This window comes from Amblyomma mixtum, chromosome 5 (genome assembly GCF_055824585.1).
Source record: "Amblyomma mixtum isolate Tamu chromosome 5, ASM5582458v1, whole genome shotgun sequence".
Taxonomy (NCBI): domain Eukaryota; kingdom Metazoa; phylum Arthropoda; class Arachnida; order Ixodida; family Ixodidae; genus Amblyomma; species Amblyomma mixtum.
Window position 1 is genome coordinate 194,842,118 of NC_143016.1, and position 20,235 is coordinate 194,862,352.

The 20,235-nt window shown below is 46.8% G+C and overlaps 1 protein-coding gene across 1 annotated transcript in view; it reads right to left on the bottom strand.

The window, feature by feature from the left end:
• LOC149345326 (phospholipid-transporting ATPase ABCA3-like) overlaps positions 1-18,265 on the bottom strand; it is an 87,506-nt gene extending 69,241 nt beyond the window's left edge. Inside the window, exons 1-2 of the mRNA XM_089547406.1 lie at positions 18,115-18,265; positions 16,104-16,340 (exon numbers count right to left, since the gene is read on the bottom strand). Coding sequence (XP_089403532.1) covers positions 16,104-16,340; positions 18,115-18,265 — 388 coding nt within the window. The remainder of the gene's footprint in view (positions 1-16,103; positions 16,341-18,114) is intronic.
• Between the last annotated feature and the right edge of the window lie 1,970 nt (positions 18,266-20,235).

The window sequence follows — 20,235 nt, forward strand, 5'->3', positions numbered from 1 at the left end:
CACCCCACGTACCTATACGCGCGAATAAGGCGTCCGCTGGCCCAGGGAGCCAGTTATGCGCGCTTCCTTTCCTTAAAATGATCGGAGTGTAAAACGTTGTCAACGCCAACACTAATGAGCAAAATGAACCTCGACGGCCTATGGCTTCAGCGCCGCGTTTCCGGCACAACGTTGCCAAAGCCTGCAGCCCACATCTCTCTCTCATCATCCCACGTAGTACCTGTTACCGCGATTCAGGCATCCACTAACCCAGGGAGCCAGTTATGTGCATTTCCTTTCCTTAAAATGATCGGAGTGTAAAACGTTGTCAACGCCAACACTAATGAGCAAAATGAACCTCGACGGCCTATGGCTTCAGCGCCGCGTTTCCGGCACAACGTTGCCAAAGCCTGCAGCCCACATCTCTCTCTCTCTCATCATCCCACGTAGTACCTGTTACCGCGATTCAGGCATCCACTAACCCAGGGAGCCAGTTATGTGCATTTCCTTTCCTTAAAATGATCGGAGTGTAAAAGGTTGTCAACGCCAACACTAATGAGCAAAATGAACCTCGACGGCCTATGGCTTCAGCGCCGCGTTTCCGGCACAACGTTGCCAAAGCCTGCAGCCCACATCTCTCTCTCATCATCCCACGTAGTACCTGTTACCGCGATTCAGGCATCCACTAACCCAGGGAGCCAGTTATGTGCATTTCCTTTCCTTAAAATGATCGGAGTGTAAAACGTTGTCAACGCCAACACTAATGAGCAAAATGAACCTCGACGGCCTATGGCTTCAGCGCCGCGTTTCCGGCACAACGTTGCCAAAGCCTGCAGCCCACATCTCTCTCTCATCATCCCACGTAGTACCTGTTACCGCGATTCAGGCATCCACTAACCCAGGGAGCCAGTTATGTGCATTTCCTTTCCTTAAAATGATCGGAGTGTAAAACGTTGTCAACGCCAACACTAATGAGCAAAATGAACCTCGACGGCCTATGGCTTCAGCGCCGCGTTTCCGGCACAACGTTGCCAAAGCCTGCAGCCCACATCTCTCTCTCATCATCCCACGTAGTACCTGTTACCGCGATTCAGGCATCCACTAACCCAGGGAGCCAGTTATGTGCATTTCCTTTCCTTAAAATGATCGGAGTGTAAAACGTTGTCAACGCCAACACTAATGAGCAAAATGAACCTCGACGGCCTATGGTTTCAGCGCCGCGTTTCCGGCACAACGTTGCCAAAGCCTGCAGCCCACATCTCTCTCTCTCTCATCATCCCACGTAGTACCTGTTACCGCGATTCAGGCATCCACTAACCCAGGGAGCCAGTTATGTGCATTTCCTTTCCTTAAAATGATCGGAGTGTAAAACGTTGTCAACGCCAACACTAATGAGCAAAATGAACCTCGACGGCCTATGGCTTCAGCGCCGCGTTTCCGGCACAACGTTGCCAAAGCCTGCAGCCCACATCTCTCTCTCATCATCCCACGTAGTACCTGTTACCGCGATTCAGGCATCCACTAACCCAGGGAGCCAGTTATGTGCATTTCCTTTCCTTAAAATGATCGGAGTGTAAAACGTTGTCAACGCCAACACTAATGAGCAAAATGAACCTCGACGGCCTATGGTTTCAGCGCCGCGTTTCCGGCACAACGTTGCCAAAGCCTGCAGCCCACATCTCTCTCTCATCATCCCACGTAGTACCTGTTACCGCGATTCAGGCATCCACTAACCCAGGGAGCCAGTTATGTGCATTTCCTTTCCTTAAAATGATCGGAGTGTAAAACGTTGTCAACGCCAACACTAATGAGCAAAATGAACCTCGACGGCCTATGGTTTCAGCGCCGCGTTTCCGGCACAACGTTGCCAAAGCCTGCAGCCCACATCTCTCTCTCATCATCCCACGTAGTACCTGTTACCGCGATTCAGGCATCCACTAACCCAGGGAGCCAGTTATGTGCATTTCCTTTCCTTAAAATGATCGGAGTGTAAAACGTTGTCAACGCCAACACTAATGAGCAAAATGAACCTCGACGGCCTATGGCTTCAGCGCCGCGTTTCCGGCACAACGTTGCCAAAGCCTGCAGCCCACATCTCTCTCTCATCATCCCACGTAGTACCTGTTACCGCGATTCAGGCATCCACTAACCCAGGGAGCCAGTTATGTGCATTTCCTTTCCTTAAAATGATCGGAGTGTAAAACGTTGTCAACGCCAACACTAATGAGCAAAATGAACCTCGACGGCCTATGGTTTCAGCGCCGCGTTTCCGGCACAACGTTGCCAAAGCCTGCAGCCCACATCTCTCTCTCATCATCCCACGTAGTACCTGTTACCGCGATTCAGGCATCCACTAACCCAGGGAGCCAGTTATGTGCATTTCCTTTCCTTAAAATGATCGGAGTGTAAAACGTTGTCAACGCCAACACTAATGAGCAAAATGAACCTCGACGGCCTATGGCTTCAGCGCCGCGTTTCCGGCACAACGTTGCCAAAGCCTGCAGCCCACATCTCTCTCTCATCATCCCACGTAGTACCTGTTACCGCGATTCAGGCATCCACTAACCCAGGGAGCCAGTTATGTGCATTTCCTTTCCTTAAAATGATCGGAGTGTAAAACGTTGTCAACGCCAACACTAATGAGCAAAATGAACCTCGACGGCCTATGGTTTCAGCGCCGCGTTTCCGGCACAACGTTGCCAAAGCCTGCAGCCCACATCTCTCTCTCATCATCCCACGTAGTACCTGTTACCGCGATTCAGGCATCCACTAACCCAGGGAGCCAGTTATGTGCATTTCCTTTCCTTAAAATGATCGGAGTGTAAAACGTTGTCAACGCCAACACTAATGAGCAAAATGAACCTCGACGGCCTATGGCTTCAGCGCCGCGTTTCCGGCACAACGTTGCCAAAGCCTGCAGCCCACATCTCTCTCTCATCATCCCACGTAGTACCTGTTACCGCGATTCAGGCATCCACTAACCCAGGGAGCCAGTTATGTGCATTTCCTTTCCTTAAAATGATCGGAGTGTAAAACGTTGTCAACGCCAACACTAATGAGCAAAATGAACCTCGACGGCCTATGGTTTCAGCGCCGCGTTTCCGGCACAACGTTGCCAAAGCCTGCAGCCCACATCTCTCTCTCTCTCATCATCCCACGTAGTACCTGTTACCGCGATTCAGGCATCCACTAACCCAGGGAGCCAGTTATGTGCATTTCCTTTCCTTAAAATGATCGGAGTGTAAAACGTTGTCAACGCCAACACTAATGAGCAAAATGAACCTCGACGGCCTATGGCTTCAGCGCCGCGTTTCCGGCACAACGTTGCCAAAGCCTGCAGCCCACATCTCTCTCTCATCATCCCACGTAGTACCTGTTACCGCGATTCAGGCATCCACTAACCCAGGGAGCCAGTTATGTGCATTTCCTTTCCTTAAAATGATCGGAGTGTAAAACGTTGTCAACGCCAACACTAATGAGCAAAATGAACCTCGACGGCCTATGGTTTCAGCGCCGCGTTTCCGGCACAACGTTGCCAAAGCCTGCAGCCCACATCTCTCTCTCATCATCCCACGTAGTACCTGTTACCGCGATTCAGGCATCCACTAACCCAGGGAGCCAGTTATGTGCATTTCCTTTCCTTAAAATGATCGGAGTGTAAAACGTTGTCAACGCCAACACTAATGAGCAAAATGAACCTCGACGGCCTATGGCTTCAGCGCCGCGTTTCCGGCACAACGTTGCCAAAGCCTGCAGCCCACATCTCTCTCTCATCATCCCACGTAGTACCTGTTACCGCGATTCAGGCATCCACTAACCCAGGGAGCCAGTTATGTGCATTTCCTTTCCTTAAAATGATCGGAGTGTAAAACGTTGTCAACGCCAACACTAATGAGCAAAATGAACCTCGACGGCCTATGGCTTCAGCGCCGCGTTTCCGGCACAACGTTGCCAAAGCCTGCAGCCCACATCTCTCTCTCATCATCCCACGTAGTACCTGTTACCGCGATTCAGGCATCCACTAACCCAGGGAGCCAGTTATGTGCATTTCCTTTCCTTAAAATGATCGGAGTGTAAAACGTTGTCAACGCCAACACTAATGAGCAAAATGAACCTCGACGGCCTATGGTTTCAGCGCCGCGTTTCCGGCACAACGTTGCCAAAGCCTGCAGCCCACATCTCTCTCTCATCATCCCACGTAGTACCTGTTACCGCGATTCAGGCATCCACTAACCCAGGGAGCCAGTTATGTGCATTTCCTTTCCTTAAAATGATCGGAGTGTAAAACGTTGTCAACGCCAACACTAATGAGCAAAATGAACCTCGACGGCCTATGGCTTCAGCGCCGCGTTTCCGGCACAACGTTGCCAAAGCCTGCAGCCCACATCTCTCTCTCATCATCCCACGTAGTACCTGTTACCGCGATTCAGGCATCCACTAACCCAGGGAGCCAGTTATGTGCATTTCCTTTCCTTAAAATGATCGGAGTGTAAAACGTTGTCAACGCCAACACTAATGAGCAAAATGAACCTCGACGGCCTATGGTTTCAGCGCCGCGTTTCCGGCACAACGTTGCCAAAGCCTGCAGCCCACATCTCTCTCTCATCATCCCACGTAGTACCTGTTACCGCGATTCAGGCATCCACTAACCCAGGGAGCCAGTTATGTGCATTTCCTTTCCTTAAAATGATCGGAGTGTAAAACGTTGTCAACGCCAACACTAATGAGCAAAATGAACCTCGACGGCCTATGGCTTCAGCGCCGCGTTTCCGGCACAACGTTGCCAAAGCCTGCAGCCCACATCTCTCTCTCATCATCCCACGTAGTACCTGTTACCGCGATTCAGGCATCCACTAACCCAGGGAGCCAGTTATGTGCATTTCCTTTCCTTAAAATGATCGGAGTGTAAAACGTTGTCAACGCCAACACTAATGAGCAAAATGAACCTCGACGGCCTATGGCTTCAGCGCCGCGTTTCCGGCACAACGTTGCCAAAGCCTGCAGCCCACATCTCTCTCTCATCATCCCACGTAGTACCTGTTACCGCGATTCAGGCATCCACTAACCCAGGGAGCCAGTTATGTGCATTTCCTTTCCTTAAAATGATCGGAGTGTAAAACGTTGTCAACGCCAACACTAATGAGCAAAATGAACCTCGACGGCCTATGGTTTCAGCGCCGCGTTTCCGGCACAACGTTGCCAAAGCCTGCAGCCCACATCTCTCTCTCATCATCCCACGTAGTACCTGTTACCGCGATTCAGGCATCCACTAACCCAGGGAGCCAGTTATGTGCATTTCCTTTCCTTAAAATGATCGGAGTGTAAAACGTTGTCAACGCCAACACTAATGAGCAAAATGAACCTCGACGGCCTATGGCTTCAGCGCCGCGTTTCCGGCACAACGTTGCCAAAGCCTGCAGCCCACATCTCTCTCTCATCATCCCACGTAGTACCTGTTACCGCGATTCAGGCATCCACTAACCCAGGGAGCCAGTTATGTGCATTTCCTTTCCTTAAAATGATCGGAGTGTAAAACGTTGTCAACGCCAACACTAATGAGCAAAATGAACCTCGACGGCCTATGGTTTCAGCGCCGCGTTTCCGGCACAACGTTGCCAAAGCCTGCAGCCCACATCTCTCTCTCATCATCCCACGTAGTACCTGTTACCGCGATTCAGGCATCCACTAACCCAGGGAGTCCGTTATGCGCACTTCCGTTCCTTAAAATGGCACAACGTTGTCAATGCCAACGCATGCTGCGCACACCTGTCACTACCGCCACGTAGCGTAAAGCACGATTGAGGTGTCCACTGTTCCAAGAGGGCAATTATGCGGCTTTCCTTTCCTTTCCAAGCTATAGCTCCATTGGTTTCTCAGCTTAAAGCGCGACTAAGGTTTCCACTGCTGGTTTATTTATTTATTTATTTATTTATTTATTACACATACCTGCAGTGCCCGAGGGCATTAATGCAGGGGGGGGACACAACAACATATGCTCATTTGGCCGAAAGTACACATAATAACTGAAATACAATCACACAACTAATAGATGAGGGAAAACATGCACTGAAGGAAGACAACCACGCTCCAGAAATAAAATAACACTAATGAAATGAAAAAGACATGCGTAAGACAACTGCGCGCCACGTCACACATCAGATAAAAATGCGCGGAATTGACCTTCCGTGCAGCACTCAGTGACGCCGGTTGGTAGCCTGTTCCACTCATTGATCGTCCGTGGAAAGAACGAGGTTTTGTAAACATCAGTGCGACACTTAATCTCTGGGATCCTCCACTGATGATCAACTCGTCTAGAAAAAAAGTGAGGTTGAAGCAGATACCGGTCTTTGTCAATGCTCAGTTTTCAAAATAGATGCGATGCATAATTTGTAATCTCAAATGTTTCCTACGGTTAGCTAAAGATCCCCAGGCAAGGTAGTTTTTAAGAGACGTGACACTAGTTGAGAAGCTGTAATTATTGGACACAAATCTCGCAGCATTATTTTGGACGCGCTCGAGCATATCACAGAAGTAAGCAAACTGGGGGTCCCATACAGGGCAGGCATATTCAAGAATTGGTCGGATGTAAGTGAAATACAGGAGTTGTTTGACATTAGACGGTGCTTTATTGAAATTTCTTTTTAAGAAATTAAGCATTCTGCAGGCTTTAGATGTAGTGTACTCAACTTGCCTCGTCCATGTTAGGTTAGATGACAAATAAACGCCGAGGTACTTATATTCAAGTACTTTTTGCAAGGGAACCTTATGTAGTGAGTAATATGTTTGTAATGGGGAACGCTTTCGAGTGAAAGAGACAAATTGGCATTTTATGGCATTCAAAGACATTTGCCATTTTGAGCACCAGGACTGGATGGAATCCAAATTTTGCTGTAGTTTTAACGCGCCAGAGGAACTTTCCACAATGTGGTAAACGACACAATCGTCAGCATAGAGCCGAACTTTACAGGTAAGATCCAAAACAATATCATTGATATAAATCAGAAAAAGAAGGGGCCCAAGAACAGACCCCTGCGGTACACCTGAGGAAACGTTTACATAACCTGAGTGCGAACCATAAAACAAAACACGCTGCATGCGGCCCTGAAGATACGAATGAAGCCAATCGATGACACTGGGGTGCAGACCAAGACAACTTACCTTATGTAGCAATAGTAAATGAGGTACAGAGTCAAAGGCTTTCTTAAAATCTAGAAATATGCAATCTATTTGAGAGCCACGGTCATAGGAAGAAACCAGATCATTACTAAACTCAAGCAACTGAGTACTACAGGAAAAACCTGACCTAAAGCCATGCTGAACTTCTGTAAAATACCCATGAGAGTCAAGGTTTTTTATGACTGCGCTATATATTATGTGCTCCAACGTTTTACAGCACACACTCGTTAAAGAAATCGGTCGGTAATTAACAACAGAGCTTTTTGAACCACTTTTATGCACTGGTACCACATTAGCATTTTTCCAGTCATTTGGCAGAGATGCCGACTTAAGTGATGAGCGGAACAAGATGACTAAGTAATAAGATATTTCATTCGCGCATGACTTTAAAACAAAGTTAGGAACACCATCGGGACCACCAGCAGAAGATGAATTGACATCACTAAGAAATTTTGACACACCTTGGTGAGTAAATACCAATTCAGACATGGTTTCAATGACAGATTCACGAGTTAAGGGAAGTTCTCCGATGTAGTACATTGGCGCAAAAGAAGACTGAAAAAAAGCATTAAAGCAGCATGCCTTATCGCCATCATTAGTAATAACTTCGCCATCATGATCTAAATTTGGTATTCCGACTTGTTCACGTCCGTTGTGTTTCAAAAACGTCCACAATTCCTTAGGATTATTACGCGGTTTTGATCCCAAGTCATTTAAAAAGCTATCCTTAATTAAGAGCTTTAATTTCAGTTTTTAGTGTACTGCCAAGAGCCCGAATCGACTGCAATACTGCAGGGCACCGATTTTTTTTTTTGTATGATTCTAGAAGGCGATGTTTTTTCCTGATCAGCCGTCTGGTTTGCCTTGTGATCCACGGTTTGTCGCGGCGGCGCTTTCCGGAAAGGCTTTTAGATGGGATATATTGGTCAATTAGGCATTCCAGCTTATTCTTGAATACTTCCCAAAAAGGAACTACAATCTAAATTCCGGTTAAGATTAATAAATTCAGGAAGGAAAGACGCAAGTTCGTTCCTCATTGATGTATAGTCTCTCTTATTAAAAAAGAAAACCTTTCGTGGTCGGCCTCTTGAAATTAAATAAGGAAAATGCCGAACATTAGCGACAACACAAGTGTGGTCGCTTATTCCCGGTATGACCACAGTGTCACGCACTACTGAAGGCCGGTTGCTGAAGAGTAAATCTAACACTGAAGATGAGTGCTCAGTTTCTCGTGTAGGTTCATTGACGTACTGATATAGGTCATTAGTTGTAATTAATTCATAAAAGGATGAAGATAATGAAGAATGATTCGCATGAAGAGGTATGTAGTCTACCCATTTGAAATCAGGTATGTTAAAGTCCCCACCAAAAAGAAAGTCATTTTTTAAGCTGAGCAGAAATTCAGACAACGAACTGAAAGCGTCAGGGTTGGTAGCGGAAGGAGGACGGTAGACAGAGCCAATAGCCAAATTCTTTTCATTGTTTAGGCGAAGATTACACCATACTGACTCGCAACCAACTAGAGGCGCTGTTATTAATGAAGAGCTAAATTATTGGTCAATAAGTAAGAACACCCCTCCACCATGCAAGTGTCGATCGCTACTGTACGCGTCATAACCGGTGGGAAATACTTCAGAGCTGAGAACGGAATTATCCAGCCATGATTCAGTGCTAATTATAACATGAGGTTTTACAGACGAAACAAGAGTAGCAAGCTGATCAGTTTTTTTTATACTCCTGCAATTCACGACGAGAGTTATCAATTCAAAATTTAACGACGCCAAGGGCACAGATTGAAAGGTGGGCACGAGCAGCGGAGCGGGCAGTTGCCTCCCTCTCTGTCATTCTCGAAGCTCGACGACACGGTCATGTTCAAAATCATAGACAAAACACTTTTTGTTGCTGAGAAGCTTATCAAATCGTAGCTTGGAAAAAAAAGCCAGGTCACGCGCGTATTGTGAAAGCATGAAGCGTGCCTTTCTGACTGCGGGCGTGAAGTCTTCGCGTATGGCATACTTAGTGTCCTTTAGCTTAAAGCCGCACGATAAGATATTGTATTTGACTTCATAACTACAAAATTTAACGACAATCGGTCGGTGCTTTCTTACACCAAAGCGACCTATTCGATGAGCCCTTTCGATGCTTTCAGGTGCAATATTTTGGTTAAGATGAGACGAGAAGAAGCCGAGAAGTTGCCGTTGACCTTTACAACGGTCAACGGCAACGGCGACAGCGAGGCCGCCAAACACAGAAACGGGCGCCAATGAGCTGCGCTCTAAAATGAATGGGCAAAAAAATTTCTGCGACAAGCAATCTCTAAATTTTTGGGGGGGATCAGTTCGAGAAGAAATATAATGTGGGGCCTTCAGGTACAGTTTCGTCTATTCCGGTGTTACCGCTATATACACTGTGTAAAAATTTCAATCTCAAGAATTTTCCCTTTAGGACAGGGGCTGCCACCCTAGCTCTGTTTTAATGTTTGTTGTGCTGGAGGCAAAGTTATAATTTTCAGTGACGTACTGCGCGGTTCCGAATTCGTTCTAGTTTTTTAACCAGGTTATGCGTATGTGGATCCCTGATTGTGCGTGCATATTCTAGAATAGGCCGCATATGAATGAGACAGAACGCTTCTTTGAGGGTCATACTGCAGTTTTGATGTTTCGTTTTATTAAATTCAATACAGCGCTAGCTTTCTTAGCCAAGTAGCCCGCATGCTTGCGCCATGAACAGTAAGACAAGAAGTATATGCCTAGATACTTGAAACTATCAATGCGTTTACGGGAGTTGCAATTAATATGGTATTGAGAAGGGACGGGCTGTCATTTTCGCGTGAACTGCACGTGACAGCACTTCTTTATATTGAGGCGCATTTTCCACATATTACGACATGATGCCACGTAATTCAAATCACTCTGTAGAGTTCCAACATCAACAGAATGGCGGAGGCATCTGTAAATTACACAATCATCAGCGTACCACCGTATACGAGACTAGATTCCCTCAGTAAGATCGTTATTATAAATTTCAATAAATTAAAAAAGTAGTGGCCCTAACACTGGTACTTGTAGCACACCGGACGTCACATCAACAGCTGAGGAGGAGTATGTGCCGTTAACCACAACACATTGAGGTTTCTTTTGATAGGTAATTCTGTACCCTCTGGCACACAGAGGCGGGTAAACAAGGAAAAAGCATTTTGTGCAATAATAGAACATGTGGAACGGTGTGAAATGACGTTTCAAAGTCCAAAAATATAGAACCAACTTAAAGGCTTTTATTGTAGGAAACAATTGATGTCATTTGAGAACTCGCACAGTTGGGTCATGGGTGAGAATTTTGATCTAAAACTATGTTGGTATTGCGAGAAAAAACTTCTATTTTCTATGTGGTTCAGTAATTTGCTATACATTATGTGCTGTAAGAATGTGCAACATACACTTAACCAATTGTTTGCTGGATGACCTAAGAATAGGTACTATATTCCAGTCTGATAAAAGATCATTGTCATACAGTGACTTATTATACAAACCAGATTAGATATAGCGTCTGCCCTTGGAGCAGAAGATGAATTAAGACATTTTAGTAGTGAAAACACTCCGCTCTCCGAAATTACAACAGCAAGCATGGGTTCAGGAAGAAACTGCGTAATGAGGGGGAGGCTTTTTTTGTAGCACTCTACAAATACTGATTCGAAGTAGTCATTAAAAAGTGTCGCTTTACCAGAGTCATCATTTACAGTAGTTTGACTGTGTGAAATAGTGGGTATGCCAACCTAATCTTTGCTGTAAAACTTGACAACCTTCCCTACTTCCTTTGGTTTCGTACACAATTTTTCTTTCAAATTAACAAAAAAAATAATCTTAGCCTCTTTTATCAGTTGTTCTCAGAAGTAGCCAAGTTGCTGAACTGGTCCCCCCCACAACATCCGCCCCCCCCCCATCCCTGCAGCGCTGATAAAGTCGACGATTTCTATTGATAAGTGCCCGTATGTGTTTATTGAACCGTGGTTTATCTTTTCGGAATTTTCCAGTAATAATTTTAAAAGGGACATGTCGGTGGAGGAGAGAAGCAAGTTAAGAATTAAAAAGGTTCCACTGGCTGTTCGCTTCCATAAATTCAAAGCCGTCTTCAAACTCAGGAAGATCCAGTTTTATTCCTGCAGAGTTGACTTGATCATATAAAAAAACCTTACGTAGAAGCGGGTCCTGAACTTTTAACGGGTTGCAGAGAATACTACCGATAACAACCTCATGATCACTTATGCCAGGAATTGCAGCCACTGAATTCACATTCTCGGACTTATTACAGAGCACAAGATCAAAAATGGCAGAGCCTGAGCCACTGTATCTTCTAGCAAAATAAAACACTGATGAAAACCACAGTCACTCAACAGTTTATAAAATGCTGAAGGTAGCCTGAATTTACTTCTTGAAAGAGGCAGTTTATTTTTCCAAACAATTTCAGAGAAGTTAAAGTCCCCTCCGAGAAGAGAGCAGTCAGATCTCAAGAACGACAGAGCATAAGACAGTGCTTCAAACTGCCGGGAATTAGTACAATTTGGAGGCCTCTAATAGGATCCAATGGAGATGTGGAGTGCATTTTGCAATTCAGTTCTGCACAGTATAACTTCACAAGAAGGGCCACTGAGCGAAAGTGGCATGCTTTTTATTCTTTTGTCCACAAGAATAAAAACACCGCCACCGCGAGCATTGCGATCTTTGGGATAGACGGTAAAATGCAAGGGAAATATTGTAGTATTAAAAATTGAGTCGTCTAGCCACAATTCAGTGCTCAGTACGACATCGGCTTCTGTTGTGGCTAGCAAAGAATTCTCGGTTTTTTTTTATGTTTCGACTGCTACATCAAAGAACTGAAGTTCTTAATTTTGAGTCGCGGTCAGTGTGACAGCAGATTTTGATTGTTATTGTTGAATGCTGAAAACCACGACAGAAGTATTGTTATAGCCGAATGTTTTCCTTCCTACAGTCAATTTGTTGAAACGAACCTAACATTTTTTTCCACAGCATATCTAGGATGCTGCAATTGTAGCAAATTAGAGATCACTGCGGCGCCCACATTTGGAGAATGCGAAAGCACTGACGCCTCCTCGGCACTCCTCGCCTCTTTGCCTCTCTTTATTTATTACTTTAGGTAAATTATTGCTTAATTCATTATTTATCAACCAATTGATAAATTATCCTTCAATTAATATTGATCAGATGGTTAACTATCTGTCAGTTGATTATTCAGCTATCAATTGATTAACTACCGTTCAAAACGATTAACTTTTGGTCAATTGGTTTAGGTTTGGTGTATGGGGTTTAACGTCCCAAAGCGACTGAGGCTATGAGAGACGCCGTAGTGGAGGGCTCCGGAAATTTCGACCACCTGGGGTTCTTTAACGTGGACTGACATCGCACAGTACACGGGCCTCGAATTTCTCCTCCAAAGAAATTCAGCCGCCGCGGCCGGGATCGAACCCGCGTCTTTCGGGCCAGCAGCCGAGCACCGTAGCCACTGAGCCACCGCGGCGGCGTCCTTTTGGTCAATTGGTCAATTATCTGTCCAGTGATTAATCATAAGCCAATCAAATAATTATCAGCTCATCAATTAACAATTTTATACAAAGATGAATTTAGTAATTGCCACTAAATTCATTATTTACTATTTCTTAACCTTATCGGTCGATGATTGCTTACCCATTTCATTCTTTAAATTCAACGCCTTAATCGCTTTTCCACCCACTTACTATATACCCATCCAAACCATTCGACCTTCGATTGCTTTTTCTTCCAATTAATTAATTACTCCAAATCAATAAAGTGTTTTAATCGATTACTTTGGGTTTCATTCACTAAATACATTTCAATCCATTTCAAACTTATTTTTTTACTCATTTGGTACGATTGCCTGCTACTGCTTGCCGTCCGCGCTATTTAGACATTTTACTCTAATTATAGGCTGCAATTTTTACCTAATCATTTTAGTACAAATTTCTCTGGCGCGTCATCCTCACACCGTACGCTATCGATCACAGCCATTCGTTTGATGCTGCCGCTACTCAGAACGTCACAACTGCTGCGGACACGTTTTGTGGACATGTTTTGGTGACGCGACAAAGGCGCATAGCATTTGCATTAAAAGCGTTCGCATTAAATGGGGTACCGGCGCATGCAACTGACACGTACACGAGAAAAGAGATATTTGCGCCTGTCCATGTCTGACGTCTATTTGCATATTGCCGCGAATCTTTGTAGCGTTTGTTTGTTGTGTTTATTTGTTCATGCTTCAAGGCTGCCGGCACGTCGCTTTATCGCTTCGTTTGTGACGCAAGACGCGCCTAAATTTATCTCGATTGATCGCATCCAGGCGGAGCCGATTCTACTTTGTGCCAGAATGTTTAGTCACTTCCGAAGCTTTGTCTCGAATGTTCGCTATCAGCTTTAAATAGAGCACGGCCGACAGCGGCGGGCATTCTGCTCGACGACCGCCGAGCACGCTTGTTGCTACGCCGCCGCCGAGTGATTCAGTTCTTTGCGGGTGCAAGTCAGCCCGAATAGAGAGTTTCGTTTCGAAGACATTCTCGCTGTGTTCCTGTTCGCCGGACTGCAGTCACTACTACGTGATATCTGGTGGAGGTGCTAACGGATGTCCCTGTCGCCCTCACCGCCTGGGAGCCGTCAAAGCAACCCGAGCCGTCTCGAAGAAGATCCCGAGAAAGCCGCAGAAGCCGTCCTAACCGAAAGCGAAGGGCGAAGCAGCCGTCGTCTCCAGAGGCGTCCACCAGAATTCGGACTGCTACCGGACCGCACGCGAGCGATGAAGGACTCCTCAATTTCGACGTCAGCCATGGCTACGACACCAGCCCCCGTTATTTTACACCATCCCCGACTGCCGCCCACGTTCAACGCTTCACCGGGCGAGGAACCCGAGGAATGGCTAGAACAGTTTGACCGTGTCGCCGTCTTCAACAGCTGGGATGACCAGACTAAAGTAAGCCACGTTTTCCTTGCCCGGGAAGGACCAGCCAGAATTTGGTTCGAGAACCGCGAAGCTTCCCTGGCGACGTGGGAATCATTCAAGCGGGAGTTTCTGAAGGCATTCTCAAGCATCGTCAGAACAAAAAGCTCAGCTGCTTTTACAATCACGCATCCAACACCCGAATGAGACCGTGACCGCGTACGTAGAAGACATGAAGCGCCTTTTTCGACGTGTCGATCCTGACATGACGGAGGAGAAGAAGGTGGAGCTTCTGAAGCGTGGTGCTAAAGAGGCACTTTTCGGCGGTTAGACCCGCAATCCACAGAAGACGGTCGCGGAATTCACCAGGGAAGTAGCCGCCATTGAGAAAACCTTGGAAGCACGAGCCCGTCATTTTCCTCGACAGTGACCTCGACTGCCCTCTCGAATGGCACAGCATTCGGAGGCAACTTGCGGGATGTTATCCGCAAAATTGTACGGGAAGAGCTGCGTCGCCTGCTACCATCACCCATCGAGCCTCAAGTAGCGACCCTTGAGGAAATCGTACGCGAAGAAGTGCAGCATGCGCTTGGCACCCCGTCATCTTCGCCTCCAGCTGAAGCTCCAGCCTTAACCTACGCCGCTGCACTACGCAGTCCTCATCCCCAAAGCGGTAGCTGAAGTCCGCCTCTTCGACGTGAACCAGCTATTCCCGAACGCCGCCTCCCTGCCCCCGCCCGCCCAGTCTACGAACGACGCCCAAGCCCCAGGAAGTGCGACGCCTGGAGGACTTCCAACAACCGCCCGCTGTGCTTCCATTGCGGCGAAGCCGGTCATGTACTTCGGCACTGTCGGTACAGATGCATCGGCCTGCGAGGTTTCGCTATCGACGCCCCACGACCATACCCCGGCCAGCGACCACGGGAAATCGACGACTACCTGCGCAGAGGGGAGTACGTGCCGTCAAGCCGTCTTTCCCGCTCCCCGTCACTGTCCACCGCACGCTTTGCATCACCGGGCCGCAGCTACGCAGCGGCTGTCCGAGGAAGGTCCCCTAGCCCCCGTAGGGGAAACTAAACAAAGCAACCTGTGGAGGTCAGGTTGCTTGCCGAGGAAACAACGAAGATCCTCCAGCGACCATGCCGTATGAAGACGCCGCACCTACTACGCCAACGACGCAAACAACAACCTGGACCACAACGCGAACCGCCGTCAAAACTACGCCGCCATCAAGAAAAGCTTCGACCACAAGCCCCATCCACGATTTACATTTCCGACGAAGCCGTGACCCGACGCCGAGGATGACGTGCAACGCCAGAGCCATGACATCTGACTTAGAAGTCGGATATCCTCCGAATTAGAAGTCGGAAGCGTCTTTTGTATCCGCTGGCTTCCCCTCTTTCTTACAATTTCAAGATGCACCAACTGGGCCAACAGCAAGTTGTAATGCAACTAGGATGCTGTCTATAGGCTTGCCCCGTACTTTATGGAGGCATGGTATGTGCTTAAAGGTCCAGCTTAAGGTAAGGAGAACGGAGTAGGATATGGGAAGAAAAATTATAGGTGTAACGTTAAGCGACCGGTAGCGAGCGGAGTGGGTGACGGAACAAACGCGGGTTAATAGTATCCTAGTCAAAGTCAAGAGCAAGAAATGGGCTTGGGCAGGGCATGTAATACGTAGGCGAGATAACCGCTGGTCCTTAGAGGTAAGGGAGTGGATTCCAAGAGAAGGCAAGCGTAGCAGTGGGCGGCAGAAAGTTAGGTGGGCGGATGAGATTAAGAAGTTTGCAGGGATAGGGTGGCGGCATCTGGCAAAGGACAGGGTTAATTGGAGAGACATGGGAGCGGCCTTTGCTTTGCATGGGCGTAGTCAGGCTGATGATGATCATCATGCAGACAACTTGCGAGATAAGAGAACACGGGTTGCTGTGAGAGTGCACAAGAGGGTCACACACCTATAAGAAGTAAGAAGTAAATAAAAGACTTACGCAGGCAGCAGGGTCTCAGGGCCGATGGAATACGTCCGCAGTCCTCTTGGAGAAACTTGCCGGATCGTTGCTGCGGCGCATGCATGAATTCGCACACTTGCGCTGCCGGCTCCATGTTGACTGCGTGAAGGACAGCCTCTCCCAGCGCGAATGGAGGCCAGAGCATGAAGGTAGGACGCTGCCACCAGGCGCGGTTACTCTTTTCCATAGTAAAGTACATCAGTCCGACCGGTGGCCCTGAACGACAACGCGCACAGATCGGTACCATTACAACACGTAACACCCGGGTCCATGCCGTGACTAGTTGGGCATGCATGTCAATAATTGTTCGAGCTGTTGGCGTTCTTCGGTTTCGGGCGGCTTTAGTAGCCAGCTATGAAGAGACTCTCCGTGCAGGGAAAGAGACTGTTTTTTTTTTAGAACGCAGCTCTTAGGGACCCGTTCTTGCGTTCCGTGTCGCAGGGAAACGCCACCTGCGACGGCGAGTGCAGCAATGGACAACCAGAAAGTGGCGTCGACGGGAAGATACCGGAGGGTGCCTAGTATCGTAACAACGCACTTTCCAGCGGTGGCAGGTCGCATGTGAAGAGGCGCGCACAAAGTTCACATCACCGAATGTGGTAATCCTAATGTCAAGTGCTCTCTATCAACAGTCCGTAAACAAGCGCCTAGAAAAGAGTATTGCTTTCACTGCGAACGGCTGCGGACCTTCGTTTTTCCGAAGTAAACTTAATATTCGATGTTTTGAGGTTTCTACAGACTCAACTGCTTTCTCGACCGGACAAGCCGCCATTGCAAACTGAACCTGGCAGCGTTTAATGTTAGAACCGTATCCAGTGAGGATAGCTAAGTAGTGCTGTTCGAGGCACTAGCGGGTATTGAATGGGATGTCATAGGGCTTAGTGAGGCTAGGAGGACACATGAGGCGTATGCCGTACTACAGAGCAGGCACGCACTGTGTTATTCTGGATTAGAGGACAGACAGGAGCTAGTTGTGGGATTCCTCAGGAATCAGGGCATAGCTGGCAACAAAGAGGAGTTTTATAGCATTAACGGGAGGGTGGCAGCTATATTCTGGATAACGCAGTAGGAGGGTGACACCATAAAATTTTGAAAAATATTTAATGCATGAATGCCATTACAAAATCAAAGACACTGCAGAACATTACTGTGCTAAGGTAATTTTTCCATTCTTTTTGGTGCCTCATACACTCGATTTTTCTATTGTTCAATTCACTCCTCATTCATTCACCTATCACACTAAAGTGATCACAGCAGTTAACTAGCACTGGCTGCTATGGCATTTGTGGCTATGCCAGTTGTTCATGTGCGAATATTTTAATCGCATTAGTGTTGTGCTCAGTCTCTCAGCCCGGTTCAAACAAAATTTACATGCCGTGAAAGCCTTTACATTTCAAAGGACGTGTCTAAAGGGCAAAAATGTAGTACTTTTGGTATCTGTATTTGCAATAATTTTCCTTCCCACTTTGAACCTACGCTACCAGGAGAGAGATATGCAATATACTTTTCGAGTTACTGCGCAGAAAAGTGGTCTCCTGCACTTAGGACGCTACACACTCAACAATATTGCACCCTTCAGGGCACAAAGCATCTTACACCCTTACAACGCCCACACTTTTCGTGAAAAGGGTGTTGTCATAATGCAGTCAAGGTAGACGCTTGGACATTATGGTTCGACATTATCGGTGCAGAGCATGCGACCAGGACGAGAAGGTGTTGCATAATCCCTCCACGTATAGCCTGACGTGATTAGAAGGTAATCTCTTCAGGCTAATTCTACTCGAAATGGAGTAGTGTAGTACAGTTCATTATAGCAAGAGACCAGTAGTGTAGCTTAGTCGACCCCCTGATTCCTTCGTCTTCGATCTCTATTTTTGTTGGAGAATAAGTCACCACTGCACCAGCAAAGGTTTACTGGCGCTGGAAGGCCGAAACGAACGCGACTGCCTTGAGCGGCTGAACAGGGTAAGCGAAAGTGGACGCGCATTACCTCCGATGACGAACACAACCAGGGCGCAGGTGAAGGCGCCGGCCTCGGAATGCAGAAAGTGCGCCAGCAGGTACGCCTCGAAAATCGCCACCGGAGCGAATGCCAGCACAATCACGAACACAGCCACTGCGAACAGTTGCACAGCCCTCATGACTCCTCCAGAGGAAACACGTTTTGGCCAAAGAAGATGAATACACTCTGACCCCCTATGAGACAAGGTATTGGTAGGGGTGTCTATAGATTGTCCGAAATCAGGATGTGTATGGTTGCAGTAGCTCTCGAAAGATGCACGGTTAACTCAAGGCGACATGAGTGAAAACAGCGCGAAAGAAGCTCGAAGGTGAAACGAAGAAGGGACAGGAAAGAGCCGTTTTTCGTTTCGCCTTCGGGCTTCTTTCTCGCTGCTATCACTCATGTCACAATGAACCAACTAGCCCAGCAAAAAGTTCTGCTTAACTCAAGCCCTTTCAGAAAATTTTGGTGGTCATAAGCAGCAGGTGTCCGAGCTAAGTATAAGAGCACGAACATTGGTAGTACTTTTGTAAACGCATTAAGGATAAATTCTAGACCGCTGTACACTTGCTCTGAACAAGCAGTACGTATCAGTCACCTCTATCACTTAGATTTTGTATTAGATGGCTGCAGCACACACACACTTGAGATCGCGCTTTGGTTTCGATTTCAAGGTCAAGCAGGCTTCATACACAGGATGGCGAAATCACTGAGTGATGGCATGCAAGCCCATTAGAACTGGAGCGGATACTTGAGCTCCGCCTTAAGGGTATGACGCAGTACTGGTAATGGGTTAATGCCCATATATGTGACATTAGACATCCTCCACATTGCATTCACGAGTTGTCATGACGTCAAAAGATTACGTGGCCTAGGAAGCCCTGCTGCAAGGTCATGCAAGCTCCACAGAAAGATCAGCGACATCCTGAGGGCGGGCTGAAAGGAGGCGCACCGAAACGTTGTTCGCTTTTGACGATGATAGGACAGACATTCGTATCGCGTGAGCGCAGCAGATCCTGTAGTGTTTTTCTCGCCAGAAATGCAGCGACCATTTAAAAGGAACTGTGGTACTTCGCATTTACTGTTTCTTATAAATTTCACATTATGCCATTCAAAGGGTCTTGTAGAGGGAGGGTCTTGAGTACGTGACATTGTTCCATACAAGATTTCGGCTAAGAAAGTGCCTTTGAAAGAAAATTTGACAGTGCAGTATGAAAACGAACGCTATCTAACAAGTGCAGACTGTCCCAAAAATGCAAACTGTATAAAAGCAACTTAAGGGATTTAATGATCATCTTCACCTCCCAAGGATTTTCTTTCTTTAAATTAAATGGTGTTCCTGCGTACGTAGTTCCTTCATGAGAAACTTCTCAGTAAGATTTCTTTGCAGTTTGGTCGCTTCTTTTTCAGAGTTCGAACTGCGGAGATAATTTGCAAACAGGCAGAAATATGCTGAGCACTAAAAATGGGACTAAAACGAACACCTAACGAAGAAGAGATGAGAGAAATGGGCTAGAAGATGATTTTCCGCCAACGGCAGGTTTAGTATCACTTTGCCTGTCGATCACGGCTTGCAAGGATGGAATAATCGATATTCCATCCTTGAAAGCCGTGGTCGACAGGCAAAATGATACTAAACCTGCCGTTGGCGGAAACTCATCTTCTAGCCCATTTCTCTCATCTCTTCTTCGTTAGGCGTTCGTTTTAGTCCCATTTTTAGTTTTCAGCATATTTCTGCCTATGATAAGGTTCCGCACATTAAGCTCATACAAAAGCTTTACACTGCCGGAATCAATCCTAATATTATTGACCTTATTAGAGCCTACTTAGAAGACAGATTTCAGTATGTTCGTGCTAACGACGAGTACTCTAATGAACTTCCGGTTTCATCTGGTGTTCCGCAAGGATCAGTTCTGGGGCCTAACCTATTTTTAGTTTACGTAAATGGCATAATTAATGTGGTTGATTCCGAAGTTAGAGTTAAACTATTTGCAGATGACTGCGTTTTATATTCCTTAGTTAACTCCACACCGGACGAAATTAAGCTTAACAGTAACCTGCAGAATATCTCAAACTGGTGCAACCAATGGGGTATGTTTCTTAACGTCA